The sequence below is a fragment of the Hevea brasiliensis genome, chromosome 12 (assembly GCF_030052815.1).
Source record: "Hevea brasiliensis isolate MT/VB/25A 57/8 chromosome 12, ASM3005281v1, whole genome shotgun sequence".
Classification (NCBI taxonomy): domain Eukaryota; kingdom Viridiplantae; phylum Streptophyta; class Magnoliopsida; order Malpighiales; family Euphorbiaceae; genus Hevea; species Hevea brasiliensis.
Window position 1 is genome coordinate 2,975,584 of NC_079504.1, and position 18,374 is coordinate 2,993,957.

An 18,374-nucleotide genomic window follows, 5' to 3' on the forward strand; every position below is an offset into this window, starting at 1 on the left:
CGTAACCTCAAAAGGTCCAATATACCGAGGTGCCAACTTGCCCTTCTTTCCAAATCTCATGACTCCTTCATTGGAGAAACCTTAAGAAATACATAGTCGCCCACGCAAACTCCACATCCCTTCGTGCGGGTGCATAACTCTTACGCTTCATCAAGGTCGTTTTTGATCGTTCACGATTAAAGGAACTACCTCAAGTGTCTTGCACTAGGTCTATATCATGCACCTTCGCTTCCCCCATTTCTGTCCAACACAGAGGAGACCTACACTTTCTTCCATATAATGCCTCATAGGGTGCCATCCCTATGCTGGAGTGATAACTGTTTTTGTAGGCAAACTCCACCAAAGCTAGCTGCTCATCCCATTGACCTCCAAAATCCAAGACACTCATGCGAAGCATGTCTTCCAGTGTTTGGATTGTCCTTTCGCATCGCCGTCTGCATCGAGGGTGGAAAGCCGTCTTGAAGTTCAACTGTGTGCCAAGTGCCTCCTGCAACTTTCTCCAAAACCGAGAAGTGAATCAGCCCTCGTCGAGATATTATGGAAGCCGGAACTCCATGCAATCTGACTATTTCTCGAATGTAGAGCCGGGCATACTATGCCACAGAATATGTAGTCTTCACAGGTAAGAAGTGAGCTGATTTGGTCAAGTGGTCTACAATTACCCATATCGAATCATATCCTCGCGTGGTACGAGGCAACCCAGTCACAAAATCCATAGTGATCATTTTCCACTTTCATTCTGGGATAGGGAGCTCTTGCAGCTTCCCTGACGGTCTCTGGTGTTCAAACTTCACCTTCTGACAAGTCAAGCACTTGGACACAAAGTCTGCTATGTCTCTCTTCATGCCATTCCACCAATAGCTATCTTTCACATCGTGGTACATCTTGGTGAAACCTGGTTGGACACTGTACAGTGTGTAGTGTGCCTCTCGCATGATTTCATTCCTGAGGTTGTCTACATCGGGCACACATATCCTAGAACCTTGTACTAGGGCGCCATCATTGGCAAATCCAAACTCACCACCTTCACCTTGCTGTACTCTCTCTATAATCTTCATCAATTGTTGGTCTCTGTGCTGGGAAACTCTAACTCTGTCCCTCAAGTCTGGCCTCACTGAAAAGTGAGCCAACAATACCCCCTCATCTAAAAGATCTAGGATTAAACCTTGATCCATCAACTCATGTACCTCCTGAATCAATGGTCTCTTCTCTACTGAAATGTGCGCCAAACTGCCAGAAGATTTTCTGCTCAAGGCATCTGCTACAACATTGGCCTTCCCAGGGTGGTACTGGATGGTGCAATCATAGTCTTTCAGAAGCTCCATCCATCTCCTTTGTCTCAAGTTTAAATCCCTCTGCTGGAAGATGTACTTCAAACTTTTGTGGTCGGTGTATATCTCGCACACTTCACCATACAGGTAGTGTCTCCAGATTTTAAGTGTAAAGATTACAGCCGCCATTTCCAAATCATGGGTGGGGTAGTTCTGCTCATGCCTCTTCAGCTGCCTTGAAGCATAAGCCACTACCTTTCCACTCTACATCAAAACACACCCTAGGCCAACTCTGGAGGCGTCACAATACACGGTGTATCCTTCACCACTCACAGGTAGTGTCAATACAGGGGCAGTGGTTAGACACTCCTTAAGCTTCTAGAAACAGCCTGATCGCAGGTCTATCTTGGAAAAGAATCTAGCTCCTTGGAGCTGATCAAACAAATCATCGATCCGAGGAAGTGGATACTTGTTCTTCACAGTCACCTTGTTCAGCTGTCTGTAGTCGATACACAACCTCAATGACCCATCCTTCTTTCTCACAAATAGAACAGGAGCGCCCCAAGGTGAAGTGCTCGGACGTATAAAACCCTTGTCCAAAAGCTCCTGTAGTTGCTCCTTTAGCTCTTTCAATTCTGCTGGTGCCATCCTGTAAGGTGGCATGGATATGGGATTTGTACCCGGCACAACATCAATACAAAACTCTATTTCCCTTCCTGGTGGCAACCCTGGAAGCTCCTCTGGGAAGACATCCATAAATTCTCTGATAACAGGAACATTTTCCATGCTGACACCTTCTATAGATGTATCTCTCACCAATGCCAAATACCCTTGGCATCCACGCCTCAACATTTTTCTGGCACTAATTGCTGACACCAAGTTATATGGAGCTACGCTCCTGTCACCATCAAAGCTAAACTCTTCCACACCAGGTATGTGGAAATACACCTTTTTGTTCCTACAGTCTAAAGTGGCATAGTGAGTTGCCAACCAATCCATCCCCAAAATTACATCAAAGTCCATTACTGGTAGAGGGACCAAGTCTGCTGGGAGGATCTTTCCATCCACTACTACTGGGCTACCCGGAAAAACCATGTCTACATCTATGTTGTCACTAAGTGGGGTAGCTACCGACAAAGGACATTCTAAGGTTGTAGGGTTTCTACCCAACCTCATGGCAAACACAGGGGAGACAAATGAGTGCGTAGCACCCGGATCTATCAAAACACGAGCCTCATAAGAATAGACCAGAAGAATACCTGCCACAACTGCATTTGAAGCTTGAGCATCCTGGTGGGTCAGGGTGAAAACTCGAGCTTGACCCCTACCCTGAGTGGCAGAACCCTGATACTGACTTCTACCTCCTGATCTGCCTCCAAATCCACGTCCCCCTTGTCCTCGACCCTGTTGGCCACTGAACTGACTGCCTGCCATGTTGGAAGCACCCGGATACAATTGTCAAGGAACATTCGCAACAGAACCTTGTGACCCCATCTGTGGCTCGCTGAACACGGGGCATTCTCTAGCAAAGTGACCTGGTTGGCCACACCTGAAGCATACTCCTAATCCCATCAAACAAGGTCCTGAATGTCCTCTTCCACACTGTGCACAAGGTGCCAAGGAGGATCCTGAACTGCACCAGGCTGTACTCGAACCGTGACCACCTTGGATCTGCACTCGTGCAATCCTCGTGGTCTGTGTCTAAAACAACTTTTCTTGCTCCTACCCTTTCCTCGGTAATTACTCTGGCCACCACTATCAGGAGTACCCATTTGGGGAACACCTGAAGAACCCTCTGCTTTGTTTTTTTTTGCTCTTCCGCTGTCATCCACAGCATAGCTAATCTCAATCTGTCTGGCTCGATCAACCACCACATCAAAAGACTGATCCGACATCATGGCCAGGTTCGCATACCTCCTGTCAAGCCCCTTTAGGAACTTCTTCACCTTCATAGTTTCTGTAGCTACTGCTGTAGGGGCATATCTGCTCAATTCCAGAAATTCTGTAGCATATTCATCTACAGACCTGCCATTCTATCTTAGGGCCTCAAAGGCCCACTGTTTCTGATCTCTGAAGCTTTCTGGCATAAACTGATTGATGAAAAGTTCTACAAACTGAGCCCATGTCAAACCCTCCATCCGGGGTAACACGTAGTCATTCATCCATTGTCTAGGCATAGGCCCCATGACATGCTGCATACACTCTATCAGTCTTCTATCACCAATCAGTAATTCTCGCTGCCGTCATAGGAATCCAAAAACCGGTATGCATCGTCTGACACATCATAAGTACCAGGCACCAACTTCTTAAAATTTATGATCTGTTTGTAAGGTTCCCCTCTTGGTGCGGTGGACTGCTGCTGCTGTGGAGGGTGTACCATATATTGCGCCATCATATCGATGGTTCTCTGCAGACCAGCTAGAGTAGCTGCCATGGGGTCCATGGGACCCTGTGCCATAAAAGACTATTCCTGAACTGTGGGCAGCTGCTCTTCTACTTGAGCAGCTCTAGGCCTCCTACCCCGCCTCCTCGGGGCAGGCGCCTCATCCTGTGCTGACACCTCGTCAGGCACATCTGGTTCTGGTGCAGTGGCAGCTCTCCTGCTTCTACGCATTTTCCTGAAATTCAGCAGCATTAGCCCACAAAATTCAAAACTGCACATTACACAGCTCTATAGACTCATATTTATACACAATATATGGGGCATAAACTAGAAGCAAAGACGACAATGCAAGACGAATGTGGACCCTATTTTTCCGCATGTGACTCCTAGTAGACTCTTCCCAACACTTTAGACAAACATTCCCTAAGAATCTGGAGCCTAAGCTCTGATACCACATCTGTCACGACCCAACCTATGGGCCGGACCGGCACTAGGACCTGGGCCAGCCTAAAGCCCCCGAGGCCCGTAGTAAGCCTAACTGTTCATTTACCCAATTCTAAGGCCCATTTGGGCCCAATTTCAAGAAAACAAACGGACAGAGTCCGGCCATAAAAATGGACTTTCCAACGGGGAGTTTTTGACTCACCCGACCTGTAAACACAATATATAGTCATTTGGGGAGCTCAGCTCACCCTCCACATACTCATCAACATAAAAATAAATGGGAGCTCAGCTCCCTCATCCAATCCATCAAACATGCATAGCATATTAAGTTTACAGGTCCCAAAATAATAATTTAGTTTACAGACCCAAATCAAATAAACATTTCTAACACATGCGGAAATTCTAAGATTTAACAAGTTTATACAAACAGTAATAATTGACCTGCGAGGGAGAAAGCAGGTTAACCTCAAAAATATCCTCCGTGGCTCAGAAAATTTTTGAACAGGAGTGAGCGTTCGACTCAGAGAGTAAAATATCAATTTTAACCATAATCTCTATAACTATCTAAAACTAATGCAACCTGTGGAATGAAGTGCAACATCAGCAATAAATTCACATCATAGCATCAAAAAGGTAATTTGGAGCACTCACACACCCTGTAGTATCAATCATAACATATGGGAGCTGATCCCCTATACAGCTCTCTTAAATCCAACCTGGTGCCAGCGAATTACTCAAGCTCGGACTTCCACTTAATAACCAAATCGAGGGTCCCAGCGAATTACTCAAGCCGTGACTACACCTCGAAGGATCGGGTCCCAGCGAATTACTCAAGCCGTGACTACCCCGTCCTATCCATAGTCCACACCACATCACACGCACGCCAACGCACGCACACTGCTCCAAATTACCACAACAACATCCATGGCACATCAACAGTTATGAATGCAACATAAATCGTGCCTAGAGTTTAACTACATAAATATATGCATATAAGTGATGCATGGGCATGCTGAACATATAATAATATCGAAATTACAATTAAAATTAATATTTTACTCACAGACTTGACGGTGATTACTGAGGCGGCTGGGCGGAGGAAGAAGGCTGTCCCGGCTCACCTGAAAATTTTTATTACAATCATTTAATAAATTTGACTCAATACAAACAAAGAAAAAGACCAATACGTCCTAAGTCGTGCCGAAAATCCAGCAGAGTCTCCCATATACCTAGGACCTACCCAACCTGCAAAAGGGTTCAAAATACACTTCTATACTCACAATCCATATATCCACAACTCAATCACATCACACAGCCCCTCCTGGGCCCATCAAATCAATCATCCATCATAATATGTAAAATTTCAATTTAGTCCCTATAATTGACCATTTTTGCAAAAACTGCCCAAATCAGCTCTAAAAATTCTAAAACTTTGCCCCGCGGTCCTTAGCAATATTACTAAGCTATTGCAAAAAGAATCATAATTTTTTAAGCTACCACGAATATTTTACGGATTTTTAATCCTATTTAAGCACTAGAAATTTACGAAAAAGCAAGGTTCGGGTTTACCTTTGCCGATTCCGACTTCGGGGACGCACTCGGGACGTCTGACAATGGGGGGTAGCCAAAACCTCGGTCCAATTCGGAGACTTTTCCAGATCGGTCCGTTCGCCGAATTTCACGCACTTGGCCAATCGTCGAATTTCTGCGAATCGATGATACCTACACGAAGCTCATAACACGGGGGTTAGTACATAAATTTTTCAGAATTTTCTAAGCTCATTTAATGCTCGAAAAAACACTGCGAAGTTCCGTGGGACCCACCGAAAAACGGTGTCGGAAAAATTTGAAATTTATGTCGTTGCGAAGCTCTTGACGAGTGGAGCGTGCTGGTAGCCTCGGTTTTCTCGTGGGATTCACGGTTTTCGAGAAATCTAGCCCAAAAGTCGAAATAGGCTAAAAACTTCCCGAGCAAAAATTGGACAAACCGCTCAATGGATTTCGGCGTTCTTGGTGTCTATAGAAAGCTCTCGCCGAGTAGATGATTTTAGACACAAGTCCCGGTCCAATTGGTGGCCGGATCGGCCGGATTTTGGCTGGGAAAGCCGAAACGTCGCGCACGCAGGGGAGGGGCGTTCGCGCGCGTTTCCGGCCGTTTGGGGCGTGGCCTACGGGATAGATAGGGAGGCGCCGGCAAGGGGGGGACGCAGGGGAGGCGGTTGGCCGGCGGCAGGGGAGGGGAGGAGAGAGAAAAGAGAGAGAACAGGGAGAGGGAACGACGCGCGCGGGGAAGAAAAAGGGAAGAAGGAAAAGGCCGGTCCTATCCGGTCTGGTTCGATTCGGCCGGTTCGATTCAGAATACAAAATTTTGAATTTTTACTCTGCCTCGGTACCGAAAACGAGGTCCAAAAATTCCGAAAAAATTTCAGAAAACTCAGAAAAATACATAGACTCCAAATATATTTTTAGTTTTGCCACGTGGTCTTTAAATTAATTTTTAAAATTCATCAAAGTTTATATTTTCAGAAAATCGAACCCGATTTTTAAAATCCGAAAAATCTCAAAAAAATTTCTAAAATTTAAATAAAATTAAAATACCAAAAATGCTCATAAAATTTAAAATTTTGGGGTGTTACAGATTAAATGACATAAAATTTGACATGTTGTACCCTATACGTTTTATGTAATATATACGATTTTTGTCAATTGGTGCATAGTTGAGGGAAAAAAATAAAAAAGCCTGCAAATGATAAATATTGGCTAAAAGAAAATTATTTCATCACAAATATAGACTATAAGAAAAAATAAATGTGGATTATACTCTTTAAATATATATTAAATTAAATCAATTAAATTATAATTTTTATAATTGATACAATCAATATGACATGTCGCATGCTCAGTTTATTTGATTGATTAAAACATATATTGAATTGAATTCATATAGATTCATTTTATTTACTCAAACTAAATAAGCATATTAATTTATCTGTCACTGTCTAATTCAATTTCGTATCATAGATAAAATTTAAATTAATTTTAAATTAAATAATAATTAATTAATTTAAATTAAATTAAAATTATTTTTATTTATTAAAGTCTGAAATTAAAATTAAAAGTGAGATAAATAATTTAATTTAATTTAATTAAAATTAATCATATAATTAACCAACCATATTTTTTTAACTAACACAGCCAGATTAAAGGGCAGACTTTACACATTTTATGTAATATACATGATTTTTGTCAATTGTTACAGAGTTTAGAGAAAAAATAAAAAAGCCTACAAATGATAAATATTGATTAAGAGAAAATTGTTTTATCATAAATATTAATCAAATGAAAAAGTACATGTATTATATTCCTTAAAGCTTTAATAAAGTAAAATTAAAATAAATTTTCAAAATTAAAATTTAAATATTAGATATATGTTATTAAAATTAAAATAATTATACATGTTTTTTTTAATGTATGTAGAGAAAATAAATATAAAAAAGAAATTTAATTTTTTTTCTTTGAAAATAAAAGCATAATTTATTATTATTTATTAGAAAAAATATATAATTAGAGAAAAAATATTAAAAAAAGTAAAAGATGAAGAGAAATTTTATTTCTAAAAATATAAAAAATAAATAAAATATTTTATATTATTAAAATTTTTTAATTTACATTAATTATAAATTCATTTAATTTCCCAATCATTATTATTATTTTGAAATAATTTATTATCATTATTGTCGTGTGATAATAGAAAGTGAAGCTCAAGTTATCAATTGTGGACCTCACGATTGACAAGTGGTAGATCAACTGTGAAAATATCAAAATCCAATAATTGAATGTGCAAGGCTTTTGACATGCAGTGCAAGGCTTTGGCATGGAATGAATTCGAAACTTTACGGCTTGAAACTAATGTTTTAACACGTACGATAACGTTGATAATTTGTGCATTTTGTCAAATAAAGTTGGTCATTCTTTTGTTTCATAATGTCTTAATTCAAATCATGGAATTCTATTTGTTGGACTTGATCCACACGTACGTTAATTTTTGGACGTTTAACTAACTTCATTCATTTTAAAAAGAATTTTTTCCTTATAATATTAATTATCCATCAACATTTAATATTGGATTTTGATATAAAATATTCTACCTACCACTATTTATTTAGGGAAAAAATAATAAAAATATATTCCAGCCTAAAATTGTATCAAATTTTTAATTAATAGTGTGCCTTTTTTTACTCATTTTTTATTTTAATTCTTAAATTTTGAGAAAATAGTTATTTAGTATGAATTTATATTATATTACACTTTAGTTTATAAATTTTTAAAATAAAATATTTATTTTTTTTAATTTTAAAATGTAAAATAATTTAATTATTAAAATAAAAATAAAATAAAATAGATTTTAAAGAACTTAAAGTTTAATTACTAGCCAATCACAACAATAAGCAAGGCGTAAATGCCCCTAACTACATTCCGATCGCCAGTAACTCGGCGGGCGTCTGCATTCTATACGCTGAGGCTCAGTGAAAATCAACGTCGTCTTTGAACCGCGATGGGCTTCACCGTGTGGCTCCATTTCAGTTTTCACTACCATTTGTGGTTGCGGAAATATGGATTGGAAAGACATACCTGTGCTGTCTTGGGTCGAGCTAGAGGACCAAGTTGGCTACATCCGATCTGGGCATGATTAAGGAGGTTTCTGATGAACACTGGTGGTGGGAATTTAAAGAAGGTGTGGCGCGCAAAACCCTCAGGCTAAGCAGCTACTTGAGGACGAAGAGCTTGTTTCGCAAAACCCTCGGTTTAATGAATAAACTTATATTTAATTGAAACTTAAATTTTATTTTTTTTTTAATTTATTATATAAGATATTACATACTTTAATAATAAATTTATAAATAAAAATTGAAGAATGATAATAAAAAGATTAGTTTATTAATTAACACATCAAATTCAGGACCCTATCGGGTGTATCCTTCAGTCCTCTAGGATAGTGAGTCTAAATACATAATTGCATACGGTAGGGAATCTAAGGCTGAGCTATGTTGGAATGCTCGATTGTCCTTTATTTATCGACAACTTTCTGCAACTTTCTACATAAGAGAACTTAATTAATCATCGACACAGTGCAGTTAATTGTTAAACAATGTTTCAGGGGAAGTACAAAAAGTTTAATATTACACTATGGCTTTTTTTAAAAGAATTTTATGTGAAGAACTTTCAGTCTGCACCACTATATGGGTTTTAAAAGCAGTGGCTGGTAGATCTGCAGACTGCATTGCATCAAGAATGGCAAATCAAAGCCCTGGAAGAAGTAATTCAAGTTTGCAGAGAGCTTCCCACTGCAGATATTCTTGGTGAACTTGAGATTGTAAGTTCAATTTTAAATTTGTCAAAAGAAAAATTCTCTATTGTTTCTCACATTTTTTGTTGTTGCTTATCCGTCTTATATCAAACAGATAAGCATGATATTAAATGGAACACTTCGACTCTACACTCCATTTGTTGGTTTGATTAGGCAATTAAGCATAGAAATTAAGCTAGGGGACCTTGAAATTCCTGCAGGATAAGAACTTGCGCTGGCCTTAAGCAAGGCTCATCTAAACTTTAGAATATGGATGGTAGATGCTGACAAGTTAAGTCCTCAGAGATTCAGTGAAACTCGAAAACATTCAGCCATGTTTTTCCCGTGGAATTCAGGCCCTAGAATGGGTGTGGGACAGAGTTTAGCCATGGCTGAGATGAAAATTGTTATAACTATCATCATTCGCAATTCTCTTTGTGGTATCACCAACATATCATCCTCCAATTAATTTCCTGACGGTATGCCTCAATATTCTCCTCATGAAAGTCTGCAACTAACAATTTGCTGCAATTTGTTTTACTATATCTCCTAAACTTGTACACTCGATAGTATGGGTTCCCTGCAAAATTCAAGGCCACATCCGAAAGCAAGGCATAGGAGGCCTAGGTTATCTTACGATAGAGGAAAAAACAAGTATTGTATGGGAAATTCTGGATCTTATTGATAACTGCTCAGTATTTTATATACAAGAATAATGCACGCAATGCAACTGCTACAGACAAGTAACTTCTCATAACAAACTCTCTACTAGCTGTATTCCAGCTCAGCACTACTACTACTTGCCTAACTAATTTCCCGCTATAAGTTAAATATTCTCTACAGGTTACCGTCCGATCATAGGGAATTCGTAGGAGATGAGACGTAAGACGGCGGAAACGAAGTCGTAAATATCACACGACCACAACGTCCTGCACCGAGTGGTTCCAGCTTACCATACCTGGTCTAGCACGTATGGAACTGGTTTGGACCCAAGCCCAGTTTGGCAACAGCAGACCCAGGCATTCTTACGAACACACATGGATCTCCTTTGTCGAAACAGCTCTTGGGAGAGGGACTCGCTGAGCTTAGGGGCGAGAAATGGAGCAATTAAAGGTGAGTTTGTGACCCACCCACTCTTTCCAATTTTATTTTAATTTCTTTTTCATCTCCAGAATTGCTACACTATTGTGAGTTGTCATGAATTCAATTTAAATCGTTATGGTTTGATTTGAAGTGGTTATTACTTTGATTTAATTTAATTTATATTTTTTAGTCAATCAAGATTAAGACAATTCAATAGTGTCTTTTAAAAAAAAAGAAAGAATAGAGTCTAATTAGATTGTTTGATTAATTTGCTGCTATCGATTGCAATTCAATTTAAATTTAAAAATGACTAGTAATCAGTAAAAAATTACGATTTTAGTCTCTAATTTGACCAGTTCGGTATATCTGATTGCAATGAATATGAGTTATTACTTTGATTTAACTTAATTTATAGTTTTGAGTCAATCAAGATTAAGACAATTCAATAGTGTCTTTTTTTTTTTTTTTTAAAATGGAGTCTAATTAGATTGTTTGATTAATTTGCTGCTATCAATTGCAATTCAATTTAAATTTAAAAATGACTAGTAATCAGTAAAAAATTACGATTTTAGTCTCTAATTTGACCAGCTCGGTATATCTGATTGCAATGAATATGAGTTATTACTTTGATTTAATTTATAGTTTTGAGTCAATCAAGATTAAGACAATTCAATAGTGTCTTTTTTTAAAAAAAAAGAATGGAGTCTAATTAGATTATTTGATTAATTTGCTGCTATCGATTGCAATTCAATTTAAATTTAAAAATGACTAGTAATCAGGAAAAAAATTACGATTTTAGTCTCTAATTTGACCAGTTCGGTATATATCTGATTGCAATGAATATGAGTTATTACTTTAATTTAATTTAATTTATAGTTTTGAGTCAATCAAGATTAAGACAATTCAATTGTGCCTTTTCTTAAAAAAAAAAAAAGAATGGAGTCTAATTAGATTGTTTGATTAATTTGCTGCTATCGATTGCAATTCAGTTTAAATTTAAAAATGACTAGTAATCAGTAAAAAATTATGATTTTAGTCTCTAATTTGACCAATTCGGTATATATCTGATTGAAATGAATATGAGTTATTACTTTGATTTAATTTAATTTATAATTTTGAGTCAATCAAGATTAAGACAATTCAATAGTGTCTTTTTAAAAAAAAAAAAAAAGAATGGAGTCTAATTAGATTGTTTGATTAATTTGCTGCTATCGATTGCAATTCAATTTAAATTTAAAAATGACTAGTAATCAGTAAAAAATTACGATTTTAGTCTCTAATTTGACCAGCTCGGTATATATCTGATTGCAATGAATATGAATTATTACTTTAATTTAATTTAATTTATAGTTTTGAGTCAATCAAGATTAAGACAATTAAATAGTGTCTTTTAAAAAAAAAAAAGAATGGAGTCTAATTAGATTGTTTGATTAATTTGATGCTATCGATTGCAATTCAATTTAAATTTAAAAATGACTTGTAATTAGTAAAAAATTAGGATTTTAGTCTCTAATTTGACCAGCTCGGTATATATCTGATTGCAATGAATATGAGTTATTACTTTGATTTAATTTAATTTATAGTTTTGAGTCAATCAAAATTAATATAATTCAATAGTGTCTTTTTTTTAAAAAAAAGAATGGAGTATAATTAGATTGTTTGATTAATTTGCTGCTATTGATTGCAATTCAATTTAAATTTAAAAATGACTAGTAATCAGTAAAAAATTACGATTTTAGTCTTTAATTTGACCAGTTCGGTATATATCTGATTGCAATGAATATGAGTTATTACTTTGATTTAATTTAATTTATAGTTTTGAGTCAATCAAGATTAAGACAATTCAATAGTGTCTTAAAAAAAAAAAAAAGAATGGAGTATAATTAGATTATTTGATTAATTTGCTGCTATTGATTACAATTCAATTTAAATTTAAAAATGACTAGTAATCAGTAAAAAATTACGATTTTAGTCTTTAATTTGACCAGTTCGGTATATATCTGATTGCAATGAATATGAGTTATTACTTTGATTTAATTTAATTTATAGTTTTGAGTTAATCAAGATTAAGACAATTCAATAGTGTCTTTAAAAAAAAAAAAAGAATGGAGTCTAATTAGATTATTTGATTAATTTGCTGCTATCGATTGCAATTCAATTTAAATTTAAAAATGACTAGTAATCAGTAAAAAATTACAATTTTAGTCTCTAATTTGATCAGTTCGATATATATCTGATTGCAATGAATATGAGTTATTACTTTGATTTAATTTAATTTATAGTTTTGAGTCAATCAATATTAAGACAATTCAATAGTATCTTTTTATAAAAAAAAAAATGGAGTCTAATTATATTGTTTGATTAATTTGTTGCTATCGATTGCAATTCAATTTAAATTTAAAAATTACTAGTAATTTGTAAAAAATTATGATTTTAGTCTATAATTTGATCAGTTTGATATATATCTGATTGCAATGAATATGAGTTAATTGGAAAGATACGAAAAATAGTAATTTTTTATATGGGGACAACCAAATATTCAACTCATTTATTTAAGTGATTGCAAGTTTGAGAAGTTAAGTTCTCTATATATTGCAACGGTTGGGTGCCAAAAATGGTGCTTATTACAATGATGATATTGGAGAAGTGGGAGAAAAGAAGAGCAGGGAAGGATGAATTCGAGATGGAAGTACACAAAGAAGTTCATACTCTGTCAGCAGACATCAGGCTTATTTTGGATTGCTGTTAAGGAAATTAATTTTTTTTTTATTATATTGATTAAAAAATATTAAAAGTTAAATTTAATAAATTTTAGTTACGATATTAAGATAATAAAATAATTTTTTTAAAATAATTTTTTTAATAATATTTTAAAATAATATTTTAATACAGAAAAATAGCCTTTATAAACCAATGCCAAAAAACAGTTTTGTAGAGGGAAAACGCAGTTTTGCGATACAAAAACAGCAAATGCATATTTTCTTTTTGTCCCTGGCTATTGTTTCCATTCCAGGGTACAGGTGACTGACATTCAACTCACATGCTCACCATACTTCCCAATTTTATTTTTCACTTGCAAAAGCCTTGAGATGGCCTAACATTCAACTCCAAATAATTTGAACCCGGGTTTTTACCCACCAAGAAAAACAGAGAGAGGTGGAGACTAGTCAGGGAAATTCGTTAACCAATACGAAGGCTAACGAAAGAAGAGCAGAGATGATAGTAAAGAAGATAAATTTTAAGTAGAGGAGATTACAGACGGATGCAAGACTTTTTACTTTGCATTCAAGGAAACTAGTGCTAATATCTTGACTTGGGCACTATGAAAGTGTATTTAAGACCAAATTGCCCCTAATCGAATCACTAGGACAACTATTTGTATCGTAAATAACACGCCATCGACAGTGTCAAACCAGTCCAAAATTAATTGTATTTCCTTAATGAGCACCCGTCCAAAGAAAAACCTCAAGCCCTTTTAATGCTTTTAAACTCCGTTGTCACTTTCTGTGAAATTAGGGTTTCAACCTTTCCCCCACAAAATTTGTGCTTGCAACCTAACTTTCTGGATTATGTCCTTATTATCGTTCTGGCGATCGGGAGAGGCGAGAGTTAGAAAGAGCTGATAGGGGAAGTAGAAAGCCTCGTGTTCCTTACCTAACTCCTTCAAGACTCATCGACTTTTTGAAGCTTCGTTGTTTTATTGGCTCATTTACGAGATAAGAGGATCTGATTCCACAGTTTATATTTCTGGTTGTTTTCCATAAAGGTGCGTTGTATTCTATATTTATGATTTTTTTTTTGAAAAAAATTTCTGGAAATTTATCTGTGGAGGGACTCATATATTTGATTTGGTTTATGTTTTTCTTTGTTTCCGTTCTTTTGGATTTTTTAATTACTTATTAACATGAATGACTCGTGTAATTATTATTGCTTGGCTTGATTGATTTAACTGAATTAAAAGTGGTGATCTGAAAGTAATTAATCAAATTTACAAGAGCCCAGAATTTATATATAAAAAACCAGGTTATATATATTTGTGTGTGTGTGTGTGTGTGTGTGTGTGTGTGTGATAGATTCATAGTATTGCTTACTGAGCAGTTTCATACTTGCTATGATAAATTATTCTGGCTGGTATACTTAATTTGCTTACTTTTCTTTGTCTTACAGGTTTGTGGGGCAAGATGATTTATATGATAGTATTTTAACGTATAGATGTGCTGAAGGTTATGAGATTGTATTTTGTATATGGTGGTAACAGTTCTGTTTTTTGTAGTAGAAAGGGTTCGAGCAAAATTTCTTTGTTTAAAGGGTTAAGATGCCATCTACATATTTTTCAAGATTAAGAACTGCAGTACAGAATGAAATTTCGTGTTCAATTATAGGGAAAGAGTGTAGGCTCCAAGATTTAACTGAAACTCTAGTCGGCCAGGCAAAGTCTCGGTTTTACAGTTACAGATTATTTCATTCTGCACGAATTGTTTCGCTTGAAGACATACATGCACTTTTGAGACCTGGTACTCTTGTTGCTGCTCAATTTGATTCGCAATTAGTTAATCGTAGAAGGAATATCTCTGTTGTTGGAGCACTTTCTCGCACATTTTCTGTACCTTCTGTATCAGGCCCGTCAGTTCAGGTTTGTGGGTATCACATTGACCGCGCCCTTTGTCATACTAGTCAAACACCAGGCAGTGGGAAATTGCAGAATAAGCTAATGGCCACCTGTACGTCCAGGGCTATAATTGAATATTTCCAGGAGAATCTAACTTCAAGGGGTGGGCATCTTCCATTTTCAACCAACAAAGCCAGCATCTCTTATGACAGTAGAAGTTCCCAGAGTTACAGAAATGTCAGTATGAGTTTGAAGAACAGAAAGCAATCCACCGATTCTCCCATTTATGGATATTTTGGCTACAATATCATGAAGAAATGGTGTGACTTTTCTCCATACATAGAGACAGGATCTAGATATTTCCACAGCTCAACTCCTTCATGTTTGTCAGCTGGAACTGCACCTGATATAACCTTTGAGAATTCGGCCCATGAGGAACAGCTTGAAACTTCTGCAGTTTCCTCAGAACAGTATGTTCTTCAATGTTTCCATAATTCTGTTATTGAATTTTTTTGTTGCATCTTTTCAATGCTTGGCTTAGAAATATGAATTATTTAGTTACATTGCACCACGTGTTTGAAGGAAGGATTTTTTTTTCTTTTTTTTTTTTTTTAAAAAAAAAAAGAAATTTTTCAAAAAAAAAAAAAAAAAAGAAACCCAAGAAATGTTAATGAGTGTAAATGGCTGGATCTAACAATAGAACTTTGAGCACTTATGCATGTGCTGCTTGAAATTGACTTCAGGAAGAGTTCTGCTGGCAAAACACTGAAGCTAATCTCAGGATCTTGCTACCTGCCCCATCCTGATAAGGAAGAAACTGGGGGAGAGGATGCTCATTTCATTTGTTCAAATGAACAAGCAATAGGTGTGGCTGACGGTGTTGGTGGTTGGGCAGATCTTGGCATTGATGCAGGGCAGTATTCTCGTGAACTCATGTCTAATTCAGTATCTGCTATTCAACAGGAACCCAAAGGTTTAATTGACCCAGCAAGGGTCTTAGAGAAAGCTCACTCTAGCACAAAAGCCAAGGGTTCCTCAACAGCCTGTATCATAGCACTCACAGATGAGGTATGACATTTTCATTTTGATATCCTTTATTTTCAGTATCTGCACTGCCAGTTTGTGATGATGAATAGCTTTTTGGAATAACTGTGAGTCTTGGAGTATATCATCTCTTTTTAGTCATGGTGAAGACTATGCAGCCTTTTCTTTAGTTTGAGAAAATCCTTAGATTTGTTATTTTGTTAAATTACTAAATGGAGTTGGGCATGTTGAGCCCCATTCTTCATCTTGTCCTACTTTGCATAATCATATGCCTCTTTAATTCTTGCATTTGTTTTCATCCTCATTGATATTTCTGCTTAATTTTACTACAATTATTTATTATAGTAGTGGAAATTCCCTATCATTACCTGATTTATAGGAACTCAATTTCAGTTGATGTCATCTATTTAGGAATTCAGTATTACATTTTCATAAAAATACTATACCCCTTAATTCACCATAACAGTTATGGCTTGTGGTGGCTTGATGAACTTGAAAGGGAACTTTATTACTTCCTACCTTGTTGATATGTGGGCATTTTCTAACTTGTTTCTCCTTTTGATTTGATTTCACATTCAAATTTTACTTGTCTATTCATGACAACTTCCAATTTAATGCTACTCCACACTTCCACATAGTGAGACTTCTGGTTGTTCACTTTCTTGAAAGTTGAAACAAGATATTATTACTGAATTATTAGCAAAAAATGTTGATATTTTTTAGGGTCTCCACGCTATCAATTTAGGGGATAGTGGTTTTATAGTGGTTCGAGATGGATGCACTGTATTCCGCTCTCCTGTGCAGCAGCATGATTTTAATTTCACCTATCAACTAGAGAGTGGAAACAATGGTGATCTACCTAGCTCTGGTCAGGTTAGTTTGTGCATGTTCTCTTATAGTTAGGTGAAATAACTTAATCAAGCATTTTTTTTCTTAACAATTATTGAATGTTTTATATATAAAATTGGGATTCTATTCTGACATTTGGTTCTATAATCCATCCAAAACAATGGTAATCAAATGCAAGCACACTATTAAGCATTTTTTTATTAGAATAACTTTGATTTATGGAATGATTAGACAAGTGAAGCCCGTTTGTTTCAGGTTTTTACAATTGCTGTTGCTCCTGGGGATGTTATAGTTGCTGGAACAGATGGTTTGTTTGACAACTTGTACAACAATGAGATTAATGCAGTGGTGGTTCATGCGACAAGAGCTGCCTTAGGGCCTCAGGTGACAGCACAGAAAATAGCTGCATTGGCACGACAACGAGCACAAGATAAAGACAGGCAAACCCCATTTTCCACTGCTGCCCAAGATGCTGGATTTCGCTATTATGGTGGCAAGCTTGATGACATTACTGTTGTTGTTTCATATATTGCCAGTTCTGAAGATGTACGACTACCTATCTCAAGCATGTTTACACTTGCTATTCTTTATAATTTCTTTTCCAGATGCAACTCTAATTTTCTTTCGCCTCGTTAATGATTCTAGTTTAGCATGGTTGGCAGTTAGCACTAGAGAAATATGTAGAGCCATGTGTTCTGTTTCACATAATTTCAGTGTTGCATGCTCATTACTGTCTATCGCAAATAACTCCAAGTAACTGGGTTTTTTATGTTGTAATAATTTTTATGATGCTCAAAATGTTTCATGCATGCTCTTTATCTGCCTTAAGCAATATGGATTTCTTTTATGTTGCGAATGCTAATGTCCTTCTGTTTCAAATTATGTAGGAACAGCAATCTTCATAATTATCTCTCCCTTCTTAAGGATTTGCATGGATCCAGTTTTGTTGATAGGAAAATCAATTCGTATGCTGTGGGCATCGGATTTTGTTGAGCTTTGAACGTTGATCGAAGGTGCTTTCTACAGTCAAAAGTACAGTTGATGTAAATAGTTATTTCCTTATCTATTATGGTTTATTATTTTGCCGCTAAAGACAACAGACGGGCTTGCTGGACCATGTGCAATTCCAGCTACTGCCAACGGGGTTAGTTGAATTAATTAATAATAGTTTCTAAGTCATTTTGATTGTGTGGGATACTGTTTTAGTTGCAAATTAAACTTTTGTTCATATTATTTGGTGTAAAATAGAATTATAATTAAATATAAAATATTAAATATTGATATTACTTTTCTAGAAAATTATTATTTTTTAAAAAATATAATTCTAAAAGAAAATGAATTGAA

At 36.0% G+C, this 18,374-nt stretch overlaps 1 protein-coding gene across 2 annotated transcripts; it reads left to right on the forward strand.

The window, feature by feature from the left end:
- Window positions 1-13,945: 13,945 nt before the first annotated feature.
- LOC110655808 (probable protein phosphatase 2C 55) lies at window positions 13,946-18,258 on the forward strand. 2 transcript variants are annotated; one of them, XM_021812259.2, is made up of 6 exons: window positions 13,946-14,294; window positions 14,696-15,607; window positions 15,881-16,205; window positions 16,905-17,054; window positions 17,286-17,576; window positions 17,918-18,258. In XM_021812259.2, exons 2-6 carry the CDS (start codon window positions 14,844-14,846, stop codon window positions 17,933-17,935), a joined length of 1,548 nt encoding a protein of 515 aa, XP_021667951.1. In that variant the 5' UTR covers window positions 13,946-14,294; window positions 14,696-14,843; the 3' UTR covers window positions 17,936-18,258. The 2 variants fall into 2 exon arrangements, with proteins under 2 accessions (XP_021667951.1, XP_021667961.1); XM_021812269.2 differs by having other exon boundaries at window positions 13,952-14,294; window positions 17,924-18,258.
- Window positions 18,259-18,374: the final 116 nt, after the last annotated feature.